Raw genomic sequence first — 13,078 nt, 5'->3', positions numbered from 1 at the left:
CTTGGCACAAAAATTAAAAATTAGATGGGACACATGGTGCGAAATTGAGAATCCAATTGAAATCGAATTGAATTTTCTCTTTGGCTTTTAATATATATATATATATATATATAGAGAGAGAGAGAGAGAGAGAGAGAGAGAGAGAGACTAGCAATGAACCCACGTAATGCACTAAGCTGCTATGTGAGAAGATTATATAGAATATTAAAAATATTTTAAAGTAATAACATGAGGTACTAGTAGTGTTGTGATAATATGAAGAAATTTTTATTTAATTAATGATGTAATACAAAATTAAGGGGATGAAGAATTTAGACTATAGAGTAAATGTCGTCATATAATTAGAAATTAGTTATTGTGTGGTGTAACTAATAAGTTGATTTTTTTTTTTTATGCTGAATAAGTTGATTGTTTTTTTAATTATAGTTTTTGTTTCTTCAATGCATTGGAGTTAGTATAAATTTTTTGTAATATCATGTTGATATTTAGTTGGCTTATGGAAATATCATTGAAAATTTATAATGTCACATTTATGTGATTGAAATATGATAGTGCTAGGTTAAACACTTAGTGGAAATAGTATTATCCTAAGATTTTGGTTGAAGTTACTTAGAGACAAAATATGTTTTAATATGGCCAACAATTTATGGCCCGTTTGGTACATAAACTTAAACACATGTTTTCATTTTTTAAACAATATTACACATATTTTCATACATTTTTTCACCCATATGTATTTAAAAAAAAAAAAACTGAAAACTGTTGTTTAAACACATATACCAAACAGGCCCTTACACTTTAGAAATGAAATGATTTTATAGATATCTTATATAAACTTATTGTAGGCTAAAGTATGTGTATAGTTTAAAAAACCAAATTAGACTGATCAGTTCAACCAGTTGAATCGGGAGTCAGGCACCAATCCGGTCTAGTAAAAAGCTTGAAAACCAACCAAAACTAGTCAAAAACCAAGTAAAACTTGAAATTAGGCCTAAAATCAATTTTTTGACTGTACTGGTTTTTAAAACCATGAGTGTGTGACAAATTCTAGAGATTTAAGGGGTCATTTGGTATAGGAGTTTAAACACATATTTTCAGTTTTTAAACAACATTACATGCATTTTCTACATATTTTTTTACCTACACGTATTTCCAAAAAATACAAATAACATTACTAGAACAACATTACCAAACAAACCCTTATTTTGAGATAAAAGCAATAACATTGTCTGAGTTACATAAAAGCTCATACAATGTGCCAAAAATTTTTTTTAAAATAAAATAAATTTGAGATGTGACTACAGTCTACCGTCTCTACTTTTATCTGTCACTAGGTGATCCACACGTTGAGAAAACATTCCCATTATACTGTGTGGGACTCCAATGTTAGACAATGCATTTTTCTTTAAAGATGTGTAGTGGATAAATGAAATCATCGAATGAGGTAGTTGTGTTTTTTGAGACCTAATCCAAATTATAATATATAAGTTCAATGTTACACAACTTTTCTTGCAAAGTGACGTTAGTACTACTGGACTAGTGTCCAATAATTGATCTGAAGAATGATAATTAAACTCAAATTTATTCCCTGCAAATAATTTATTATCAGGCAGATCTATGCCAAAATCAATTCAATTACGTGCCAACCGAAAATCGGGCTCATTTTATTTTATTTTATAAAGAAAAACATAAGACTCACTCACCATTGTTCATGGTACTCGATCAATAATTGTTTCCTATGGATGAAATATACAAACACAACGTTTCTTTCTCTAAATAAAACGTACCATACATTGTTCATGACCCTCCTCGATAATTGTTGACTCTGGTACACAAATCTACACCACACCTCCCTCCCCTTCTCTCTCTCTCTCTCTCTCTTAAAACCAATATTGGTTTCTACTGTATTATTAATATAAAATTTACATTGCAAGCTAAACAAATTTACATTGTACACATTTGTTTAATCTGAAATGCAAAACTTATATTCATAGTATAATGTTAACTAATAATTTTTTTATTTAGTTTATAATGTTTAAAAATCAGCCTAGTGTAACAAATGTTTATAATTTTATTTTATTTTAATTAAAAAAAAAAACGAACTGTTTAGACAAGCTTATGGAATTGTTCATTTCCTTAGACCATTACCCAAAAGAACTATTTGATAATTAATTTTATAACTATCATTGGATTATATTTTTTTTTTTTCTAAATATTCATGTCAAATTTCGTATTAATCAGATGTTATATATTTATTATCTAATCCATAAACTCTTATTTTTGTATATAATTTTAAAGTTAAAAAATATTTACAAAATAGTTATTAATCTTTAATAATTTAGGTATTTTATAAGCAGGAATTATTAAAAAAAAAAAATGTAATCCAATTATTGATTACATTTATAACTGTAAAGGGCCAATAATTTTGAGCCAACTTAGCTTGCAAAGTAACAAAACGCATGGGGTACTATAAAAGGGCCAACTCAAGGATGAGGAACTAAAGTAAGTTAGTCTGAGAGAGTTGTTGAAGATGGGAGTACTTATAAGGAAGTGTATGTAGGACCAAATAAAGTAAAAACACCACAGCACCAATACGACAACTCTATAGTGGAATATTGAAAGTAAGAAAATTGTGGCCATTAGCATGGATTAGAATGACAGGGCATCAAAGAAAAAAAGCTTTGTTATTCTCTGCCTCCCACCAACTCTTGGGAATCTTGTGTTTGGAGTGCATGCGCTGCAGGTCTCAAAAAACTTCATATTTTAATGATAAGATCAAACTAACCTTTGACCCTTTCAAAGAAATAAAAAATCTTCCAAGTCGCACGTATGGAACGCCCCTCTCATAAGGATTGTGCGGGGTTCACGCCATATGAGAGGGACGTTATGTATATCTGATATACTATATACCTTTTTTTTTTTTCTCAGTTGGGTTTTTGACTAAAATGAGCTCTGTATCAACTAGGATCTATTTTGAGCCATGAACTCATTTGAGTGTTAAAAAGAGTAATGTTAGGGGTGCAATATTTTTTTTGCAATTATTAACTTGATATATTATGATTAGAGTATATTACTCATACATCAATCAGTACATACTATATCAATTCTGTAATGGAGAAAAAGTTGTAAAAATTATTGTATCTTAAGCGTATTGTTCAGCCAAAACCTCCTTCAATAATAGCTTACCGCTTGTTGATATATGGGTATGAACATCACCTTGTTGTGTAGCACATCTTGCTTGCCACCTTCTGGCCAATTTTCTCTGCCTCCTCATGAGGATCACACTCCTCAAAAAGCTCATCCAAATGGGAAATCTAACTCTCTGGACAACACCATGGTTTTCTATCACCCTAGTAATTTCTCCAATTGAAGGACGAAGCTCTTCATTTGATGAAACACATCGAGCTGCAATACATAACATGTGTCTCATCGTGGCCTCCATGTACGTAGGCAATAATGCAATCCTTGCGTCACAAATTTCACGGACACGTAGCTCTCCAATCAATGGTACTGCCCAATCCACAATAGAGGCAGGAGTCCTACACATATCAATAGCTTTCGTACCACTAATAATCTCTAATAACACAACCCCAAAGCTAAACACATCATTTTTTTTGCTAAGTTTGCTAGGAGTAGTGTAACAAGGGTCCAAGTACCCAATAGTACCAGCAGGTAATTGACTCACCTGGTCATCACTTTGTAGAACCGCAAGTCCAAAATCTGCCAATTTTGCATTCCAATTTGAATCAAACAAAATGTTTGCTGACTTGATGTCTCTGTGAATAACCAAAGGCTTGCCTTCATGAAGAAATTGCACCGCTCGAGCGACTCGGATGGCGATTTCAACTCGCTTAGGCCACGTTGGTGGTGTGGTACAAACATGAAGCAAGTCATGGAGAGAGCCATTAGGCATGAGTTCCATGACAAGGAGTTTTTTGTTGTTGGCTGAGTCTTGACTCGTCCCAAGAAGGTTGATCACATGTGGGTTTTCACGTAGAGACAACAATACACGTATTTCATTGTCGAGCTTTGAGCTGTCATGAACAACTTCTGAGCTATAAGTTGGCTTCTTTATTGCAACGAGTTTGTTGTCTTTGACTGTGCCTTTATAGACCGATCCATGACTTCCTTTGCCAACGAGTCTCTTTGGAGAGAAGTTCTCTGTTGCCTTTACAAGTTCTTCAAAGTCATATTCTTCCATTTTCTTCTTCTTGAACTTCTTGGACTAACTTCTTTTGTTTATAGCAAAGGGAGGGTTAATTAGCTTTGAGTTCAAAATACTCAAAGCTTGCTTGGAAGATGGGGGCTTCAATATATTCTTGGGGAAAGCTTGCTTTTGTAGAGCTAAATAAAGACACTATGCTTTACTAGGCATGAGGAGAAGAATTTTCTAATACATAAATTTGTTGAGAAATGAAAAAGGTAAGTAAGAAAAAGAAAGAGTCATAGAAGAGATCAAAAGAAAGCATTGGTGTCCTAGCTAAAAGGGAAAGGTTCTGACGATGGATGAGATGCCCATTTGATAGTTGTTGGGCCACCACTAACTTTTTCTTTCACTTCCATTCAATTAATTTTAATATATTTAATCAATTATTAATATTATTATTATTCTTAGAATTATAATATTCATTGTTTAGGTGCAAAATCCTTTGTATGAGAATATTATGAATTATTAAATTTATAGAAACTGTCATAACAAAGATGTGATCTTTCTTGGTACCATTATTCTGGTTAGAACATAGAATCTTATAATATTCAATTGTGTAAAACTATAAACTAAAACTATGCAAGTGAGATTTTTTAATATGCACAATCTATGAATGCAGTATATGTAATTTGAGTATTATACACAAGTGAAGGATAATTTATTTATGCCTATATCTTAATGTGCTCTAACAGCCCCTAAAACTCCAGATGAGTTGCAGGAAACCAATTTAAATTTGTTTTTAAAATCACATAATCAACCTAAGGAATAAAATGTAGTGAAGATGTCAGCTAATTAACTAATCGTGAGAGGGAGTGAAAGAAAGAAATTATGGGCAACCAAACGTTGATAACCAGGCCTTAGAGTCTATCTTTTCACCCTAGTAATAGAAATATTAGGTTAACAAGGTCTTAATGAGCAGAGGAGAGAGGAATGGATTGCACTTGTAAAGTACATTTGAAGAAGATTGTGACAAATGAAGTTATAAACTAATAATCAATCTTGATATCTTTGGTCTTCATATGAAAGACATCATTGTGTCTAATCTATATTGCACTTTTGATTATTGCAATAAATAATAGTGATAGAAGACGAGGTAACCAGTGACAGACCCACGTTAGGGCAGAGGGGGGCCACGCCCCCCCACCCCCCAAAAGAAAATTGAAAAAAATATAACACTATCCCTACTAGTAGTCGTATGAAAATGGAGATTTAACAGTCGGTGTTGTTACAAATATTTGAAAATTAAAAACAAACAATATGCTCACTAAAAAATATTCACTAGGATATAATTATGCATAATTCTCAGTAGATGTTAGTTTTGATTTTCATAAAATTTTTTGTATTTATACTCCCCCCAAACTTCGAATCCCGGTTCCGTCCCTAGAGGTAACCTCTCATATCTTGAAGAAACCCATGCTTGGAAGAATGTTAAACACCCAAACCTATCCAATCCAAGGATAAGCCCCGGCATATATCACTATGTCCATGTTAATCTAATGATCTAACAAAAACATACAAGAATAACATAATTATCTAGATCATATATATGGGCTTGCCACACAATTCACAGTTTCACACAATAAGGGGTGGATTGACCTAGCTAGTTATAAGATTTACAATATTTATTTCTCGGGAGAGCTAGCAACATGTGTATTGTGTAAAACTGGAGAAATGGGTTCCGAGGCAAATAGTTCTAAATTGCAAAGAGAAAACCTCTAGGGAGCAACATGATTGAAGCAAGGCAGATACTGTGGGAGCAACGCAACTGAAGAAACATGTACACCCAATAAAAAATAAAAAAATAAAAGGGGGGAGAGAAGGATTTTCAATAGCCTAGATATGATATGATATGATGTCTAAATAACTGTTTATTAGTCAACTGTGTGTAAAACTATATAAGAGAAGCATATTTATAAACACACTCTATGAGTGTAATAAAAATAGGACAATTAATGTTAAATTTATTGCAAGTTTTACCGTATAAAACATACAATCTTATGAGACAATGAAAGTGATTGAGAAGTTTCTTTCAACAACCTAACAAATAAATATTTGAATGAGTATTTTTTATTAGTAATACATCAGTTTGTAAGCTCTATATTGTAAAATTTGTAGTATTTCCAAGCATCACTCATATGCCCGATCTTTCAATTTTGATGAGATGTACCATGGCCATGCTACTAACGATCACCCTTTGCTCACGTGATAGTATATATTGAGGTGATTGTGGCTTACTTAAGTTGAGCCTTTTTATTTAATTTGAAGAACAACTGCAGCTTAAAGACTTTTTTTTTTTAATTGATTCTGGTTTTTTGGTTATGGTTTGCGACTTTATGTTAGAGAATCTCGCAATAGTTCTTCACAATAGTTGTTCCAATGGTTGATTGTGGAGGAAATCTTCTCAATTCTAATAGTTGTTCTCCTCACTATTCCAACCTAGTTTAACTTTCTCTAAATGCAGTTTCATTGTTATTTTGGGGCCAAACTGTGGGGGAAATCTTGTAAATACATGTGAGGAAATGTGAGATGTTGCTAAATGGTATCATAATTTATAATTATAATATATACTCTTTGTTAAACCTGTTGCATTTGAGACTTTTGAAATCATGAATGTTTGCTTCAAGAACAACATTGAAATGGAGTCTTGATATTAGAGTGGATAAACTGTTAGCCATATTTAGCTGGATGATTTTTGTGTGTTTCCTTTCTCATTGTTATGGTTACTTCGATGATCTTGGCCTCGTCCATGGATTTAAAACGCATATGATTCAAAGAATCTGAAAAGTGAGAGATTTAAGGTTTTTAAGGTCGGATTAGGGTTTAACTGAGGTCAAACTGTATGTAAGAAGCATTAGAAACAAATTCTAATTAGTGTCTTGACTTGATAATAAAAAACACCATAAGTTGAAATTCTATCTTATTGATCAAAAATATTGTTTGAAAAGGATACGATATAAATTCTTCAATTTTTCACAAATCATTCCTTCACTCTAAAATCAACCCTCGTCCTCATGGGGGCTCTTCTACATTTTGCAAAAGGTTTCATCATCCTAAACCCAATTTAAGTAGCCCAAATCATTATCAAAGAAGCCCACAATGTAATTTGATTGGGTCGAACATTTTTGTTTTAGGGGCATATTTGGGCTTAGTTAAAAAGCCCAACAATTAAGTAAATTGATTAGGCTCAATTGATTAGGGGATAGGGACTCAAGAATGTGAGACACGTCGATGGGCCCATCCGACGGACAAAAATGTGACATTGGACCCCACCAAAAAGGACACAAAAGACTACTAATTGTCCACACCATAATAGAGTCCTACTTCTCACGCGATTCACTGGCGCGTGATGTAATCTACCCACACATGGGTCAATTTCTTCATCATCCCCATCATCAAAACAAACCAGAAGCAGAAATATTGATAGGAAAAATTGAAACATAGTTATGTAGGTACGGTATATTAGTCAAACACATGTTTCACATTATTCGATGATTTTTTTTTAGTTATATAATTTGATGATTACAATGAGGGAGCAAGTATTTGAACCCTAAATGTAGGGGTATAAATGAGAAAGTTATTTATGAAAAATTAGAGCACGATTTAGGAAAATATTTGTTTATTTTCATTTGTTTAGCAAACAAGTTAAGTTCAAGCCTAAGTTTAGACTCAACTATTAAATAAGTCAAATTTGAACACAATAATGTATTCGTGAACATAAAGCTCGATTTTACTATACATAATATTATATTTTTATATGTATACAAGTATATTTATACAGACTTGGTATTGGATTGTGTAAGTTTATGAGAAAAATAGAGAGCTATGGAGGAGAGAATAGAAGCTAGAGAGAAAAGATTGAAGATTGGGAATTTCTGTAAAATGTATTGAATGAATATCTGAACTATCTATACAATGTATATATATATATATATTACGATTCACACAGTAGAGCTCAACCATTAACTCTAACTAACTCTGCAATATCCAGATCTATTTTAACTACCTATCCATCCAATTCTAATAGTACACGTGTCCATATATACAACTGCTAACTCATTTAAAGTAAACTGCAAGTCGTATATCAAAAGACTTAATCATTTCAGTCGTTTTAGCAAGCCTTGTACAAATTCTTCCAATGCCCTGTTTCATTGCTCTGCCTCTCTGCCTGAGCTGATCCTTTAGCCTGAGCTGATCCTTCAAACACCCTTCTCATCAATGCTTGCATCTGTCTTCTTTTTCTTGTTCTCAGTAATGCTTTTATCCAAGCTTTGACAAAGTTAGTAAATATGTTTATATGATATCAAATTATAATTTGTAGTTTATTGATAATATAAATAGTTCATTCATAGTAAAAAATTATGAATTTGTGAATGAGTAAAAAAATTTAGTCATGATTTTGTTATATATGGGAAAAAATTAGTTAAAGTAGCTCGTGAACAAGTTTGACAAGAAAAACAAAAGTTAAACATGTAATATTATTAAGGGTACGTTTGGTACACTGAATGTAAATTACATTAGGAATAATAATCTTTATTACTGAGAATAGAAGACATTGTAATGGAATAACTATTACTATTCATAAGTTTGGTTGTTATATATGGAAAGCTTGTAAAATATGATGTATAAGGAAACTTTATATTTTTGGAAATATATTAATTTTAAAACCTATTATATATACTAAGGAATAGTTATTACATCCATTTTAAAGAGAAATAATTATTCTTCAATTTAAAGAATAGTCATTCCAATGTAATAACTAATCTATATAATAAAGATGCAACCAAATGACCAAATTGCTATTACACATGAATAACTATTCTATTATAGGAGCTATTATACCATATCAAACATACCCTAAGTGATGAGCTTTAAAGCTCTGCTCGTGTTTGCAATAAAATTAAGTGAACAAAACCTGAAATTTAAATACTCAATTTGACTCGGCTTTTTTACAACTCTCCTTAAATATGTCCATTAAAAATACTAAAAAATGTCAATTAAATTACAAAACTTTTAAACGGTGATATGAATTAAAGAATACAAATCCTATGTCCTACTTTTTTTGTATTCAACGTTATTTTCTATCAATCATAACTTGCTATATCATCACCTAACTTTTTTTTTTTTATAAAATAACCAAAGTTTGAATTAGAAAAAAAAAAATTTTAACCACATGATATACCATAATTAGTGAAGTATGTAATGAGTATGATAAAAGGATTTATTGCGGAACAAAAGGATGTGTTTTTTTTTTTTTCCTAGAAAAAAAAAATCAAAAGTACTGTTAAGTACAATCTACTAAACTGTTCGTGGATTTTACTTAAAATTCAAAAAAAAATTACAGCCGTAATTGAAAAAAGTTTACCAAACCCAGCAAGCGAGGCAATGAGAAGAACACGTGACATGCATGTGCAGTCAAACTTCATAATTACTGCCAAAATCCGTATAATCATTACCTTTCCCACCCACACTATCTACAGTGCTGATGTCACTCCTCACTCTTTTTGACTCTCAATTTTTTTTTTTTTAATATAAAAATATTTCTATCCCTCTCTGTGTCTTGGTGGTGGGTATGTCTGTGTGGGTGTGAGTGTGTCTCTGTTTTCTGAGATTATTACTGAAAGAGACAGAGTCTGATACTGTTTTACTTTGCATCGTACACGATTCATTTCCCGCCAACAAGTACGAGTTACAACTGTCCCAGTAATAATAATAATAATAATAATAATAATAATAATTCATTCCCAACACATCATGCACAAGAATTACATAACATATCTATCTAATGTTCATTACGAAAAATGCTATTCTAACGACAAAATACGCGACGTGTTATGAGTGATGAAGTTATAGATTCACATAAACTCACCGACGACAGTGTCATAAGTGATGAAGCTGTAAATTCACATAAACTCACTGACGACAACTCGAGACGTAAGTAAGTTATGGTAAAAATTATGCAGTTTATTATGGTCACCAATGGGGGAGTTATAAACAACAAAATCTTCCATAAGGCCTGCTCCATGTCTTACAAGGGCGTCAGCACACCAGTTAGTCTTCTTGTAACAGTGCTCGAGCTTGGCCCGAGGTAATTGATTGAGGAGATACTTGCAATCTGCAATAAGAGGAGAACAAGAATTATTGGGACAATTAAAGCCACCAACCCAATCAACTACAATTTTGCTATAATTTATGAGTAATGAACAATTATTTTTATATGAATTTATCATTTTCTTATCACTTATTTTCAAACATTTTAACAGGTTATGATAAAAACTATGGAAAAAGTTGTATTTCTAAAATTTTTATTATTAATAATGTTCTTTATCCCTTCTCAAACAAAAATGTTATTTATAATTACACATACTCTTTCAAAATTTTTATATTGAATATTTTTATGTTGTCTTTACATTTATTTTTATAATTTTTTTTGGCAACTATTATATAGTCCATTATAATATATGGTTTCAATGGTGAGTCCATACGAAAGTAACTTAGTAACGTTACAATGTTGTGAACAAAAAAGTTACATCCTTAACATTTTTTGTTTATATAGCATCACTTCTTCCCTCCTCTTTTGTGCCTTTGACAACAAAGCGTGCACCTATTTGATTGTAATAAAGTTAATTAGTGGTACAAAAGTTTTTATAATTTTTTTCAATATTGTTGAGGTGATTTTTGTGATTAATACATAATAAAATTAATATATGTAATAAGTTATGGTATGTCCATATGAAAATGATGTTATTTTAATCATAACTTATCGCATTAATTTTACTCAAGACAAAATTATCTTAACCATGAAATATATTGTAAAAATTATTTATTAATCTAGAGGTGCCAGTTAAGCTACAAGTCTTATGATCATTTATTGATCTCTTAAAAAAAAAAAAAAAAAAAAACGTTATTCATCAAGTTCATATTTGAAAAAAGAGACAAACATTATTCATCGAATTGATATTTGAAGTATTGCTTCTTGTAGAGACTAACTGATTAAGACATTTTTATTGGTGGTATTTACCAACAAGAATTGGTTTAGTTTGATGACAACTATAAAAATTTTGGTGAATATATATATATATATAATTCTTAAACTCCAGTATTGTGAAAATGAGGTACTTTGACAATTGGCAATTAGAGCCGGAGGATATACACAGTTTCCGCTTGTTATTATGGAATAGTTTAATATATGGTCAGTTTATTGACAATTAAAGTATGACTTTTAATTAATTAATCTATATATATATATATATATAAAACCGAAGTCTTTGCTGGCACAACAATTTTCCACGACAGCATAATATTTAAAAAATAAATAAATAAATAAAAATTATAACTCTTCAAAACCCTAGCAACCTTACCCCTCTCTCAACTTAAGAAATATAAAGTCACGGTTTCTGCAAACTCTCTCTTTCTCCAGACGTAGGAAGCCCTAAAACATTTAAGATCTACAAAACCCTAGCAACCTTACCCCTCTCTCAAGTTAAGAAATATAAAGTCATGGTTTCTGCAAACTCTCTCTCTCTCCAGACGTAGGAAGCCCTAAAGCATTCAAGATCTACAATACACGGTATAGATTTTAGCTTATAAAGTTCAGCTTTTGTAAGATTAGTTTTGTTTATATATTGATTAATACATAATACTTTGTTCACCATTGAATACTCATATAATCAATTTCCAATTCAGTGTTCAAGAATTAAACCAAAATTCTAACTGCGCTATCATAAAATATTATTATTAGTATGAATTTTATGGAGTTGCGGTGTTCAAGAATAAAACCAAAATTCTTTTAAATTATCTATAATATCTTGTCCTCTGAAAATTTTATCTCTTTGATTTTAGCATATTGTGTTTCTTAAGCTATAGAGAGATTTTCTTTGGTTTCTGCAAACTCTCTCTCTCTCCAGATGTAGGAAGCCCTAAATAGCATTCAAGATCTACAACTCACGGTATAGATTTTAGCTTATAAAGTTCAGCTTTTGTAAGGTTAGTTTGTTTATATATTTAGTCCTTACGTTTAGGTTTAGGTTTAGGTTTAGGTTTTAAGAGATTTATATATTACTACTATGTGGCTGAATTTCCCGTGACATCAGTTTTATGTTTTTTTTTTTTTTTTTTAAATTTGTTTTATGTAAGGTTAGTTTGTTTACATCAGTTCTTTATCTCAAATATAAGGCTTTTATTTCTACCGTAAGAACTATTTAGGTATGTATCCCTTGCAAGCACACATGAGCTTAAATTGTCTTTTAGTATATGCATGCTTTATTATTTTCTAATAGTTTTCCCGTGCATCGCACGGGTTAGCGACTAGTTTTTTTAATAACGTAACTATACTTTTATCTATTTTATTTTTTATACAGAAAAAAAAATTTATTCTCAAAAAAAAAATTTATATTTAGGTTAGAAGAGACACATGATATGCTACGTTTTTATTTTTTATTTTTATTTTTTTTAAAGAGTTTCAACTTATGACATCCGCTTCTGATAATAACTCTTTATCATCAAATCAAGACACAAATCAGTTTTTGGTGTAAGTGGAGATTGAACCCTAGATCTCTTATACAACCATCAGAGACTTTACTAGTTGAGTTAACTGGAACTCACAATATATGCTTCGTTTTAAGTGCATTAGAAATATTGTAATGAAATATAAATGCACTCTAAACTGTTATGAATAATAATATTATATATTTTATAGAATTTAATTTTTTTTTTATTTTGTGTAAGAACGAAGTTTAGCTAATAATATTTGTTGTAGCCTAAAACTACAACCTTATTCAATATCTTTTTATTGGAGGTGAATTTTGACAAATCCACCGTTGGATTACATCTTTTTCTTATAAACTCCATACTTGCAAAATTTGTAGAAAATTA

The 13,078-nt window shown here is 30.9% G+C and overlaps 1 protein-coding gene across 1 annotated transcript; it reads right to left on the bottom strand.

Annotated features, from left to right (window-relative positions):
• Nucleotides 1-3,038: 3,038 nt before the first annotated feature.
• LOC115963468 (serine/threonine-protein kinase-like protein At5g23170) lies at nucleotides 3,039-4,424 on the bottom strand. The gene has a single exon (XM_031082474.1). The coding sequence runs from the start codon at nucleotides 4,199-4,201 to the stop codon at nucleotides 3,143-3,145; it is 1,059 nt and encodes a 352-aa protein (XP_030938334.1). The 5' UTR covers nucleotides 4,202-4,424; the 3' UTR covers nucleotides 3,039-3,142.
• Between the last annotated feature and the right edge of the window lie 8,654 nt (nucleotides 4,425-13,078).

This window comes from Quercus lobata, chromosome 2 (genome assembly GCF_001633185.2).
Source record: "Quercus lobata isolate SW786 chromosome 2, ValleyOak3.0 Primary Assembly, whole genome shotgun sequence".
Lineage (NCBI taxonomy): Eukaryota > Viridiplantae > Streptophyta > Magnoliopsida > Fagales > Fagaceae > Quercus > Quercus lobata.
Note: the sequence above shows the minus strand (reverse complement) of the source record. Positions and strands in the feature narration are given on the sequence as shown.

Coding starts and splice junctions, on each gene's coding strand:
- LOC115963468 (XM_031082474.1), bottom strand. CDS start 4,201: ATGGAAGAATATGACTTTGAAGAACTTGTAAAGGCAACAGAGAACTTC.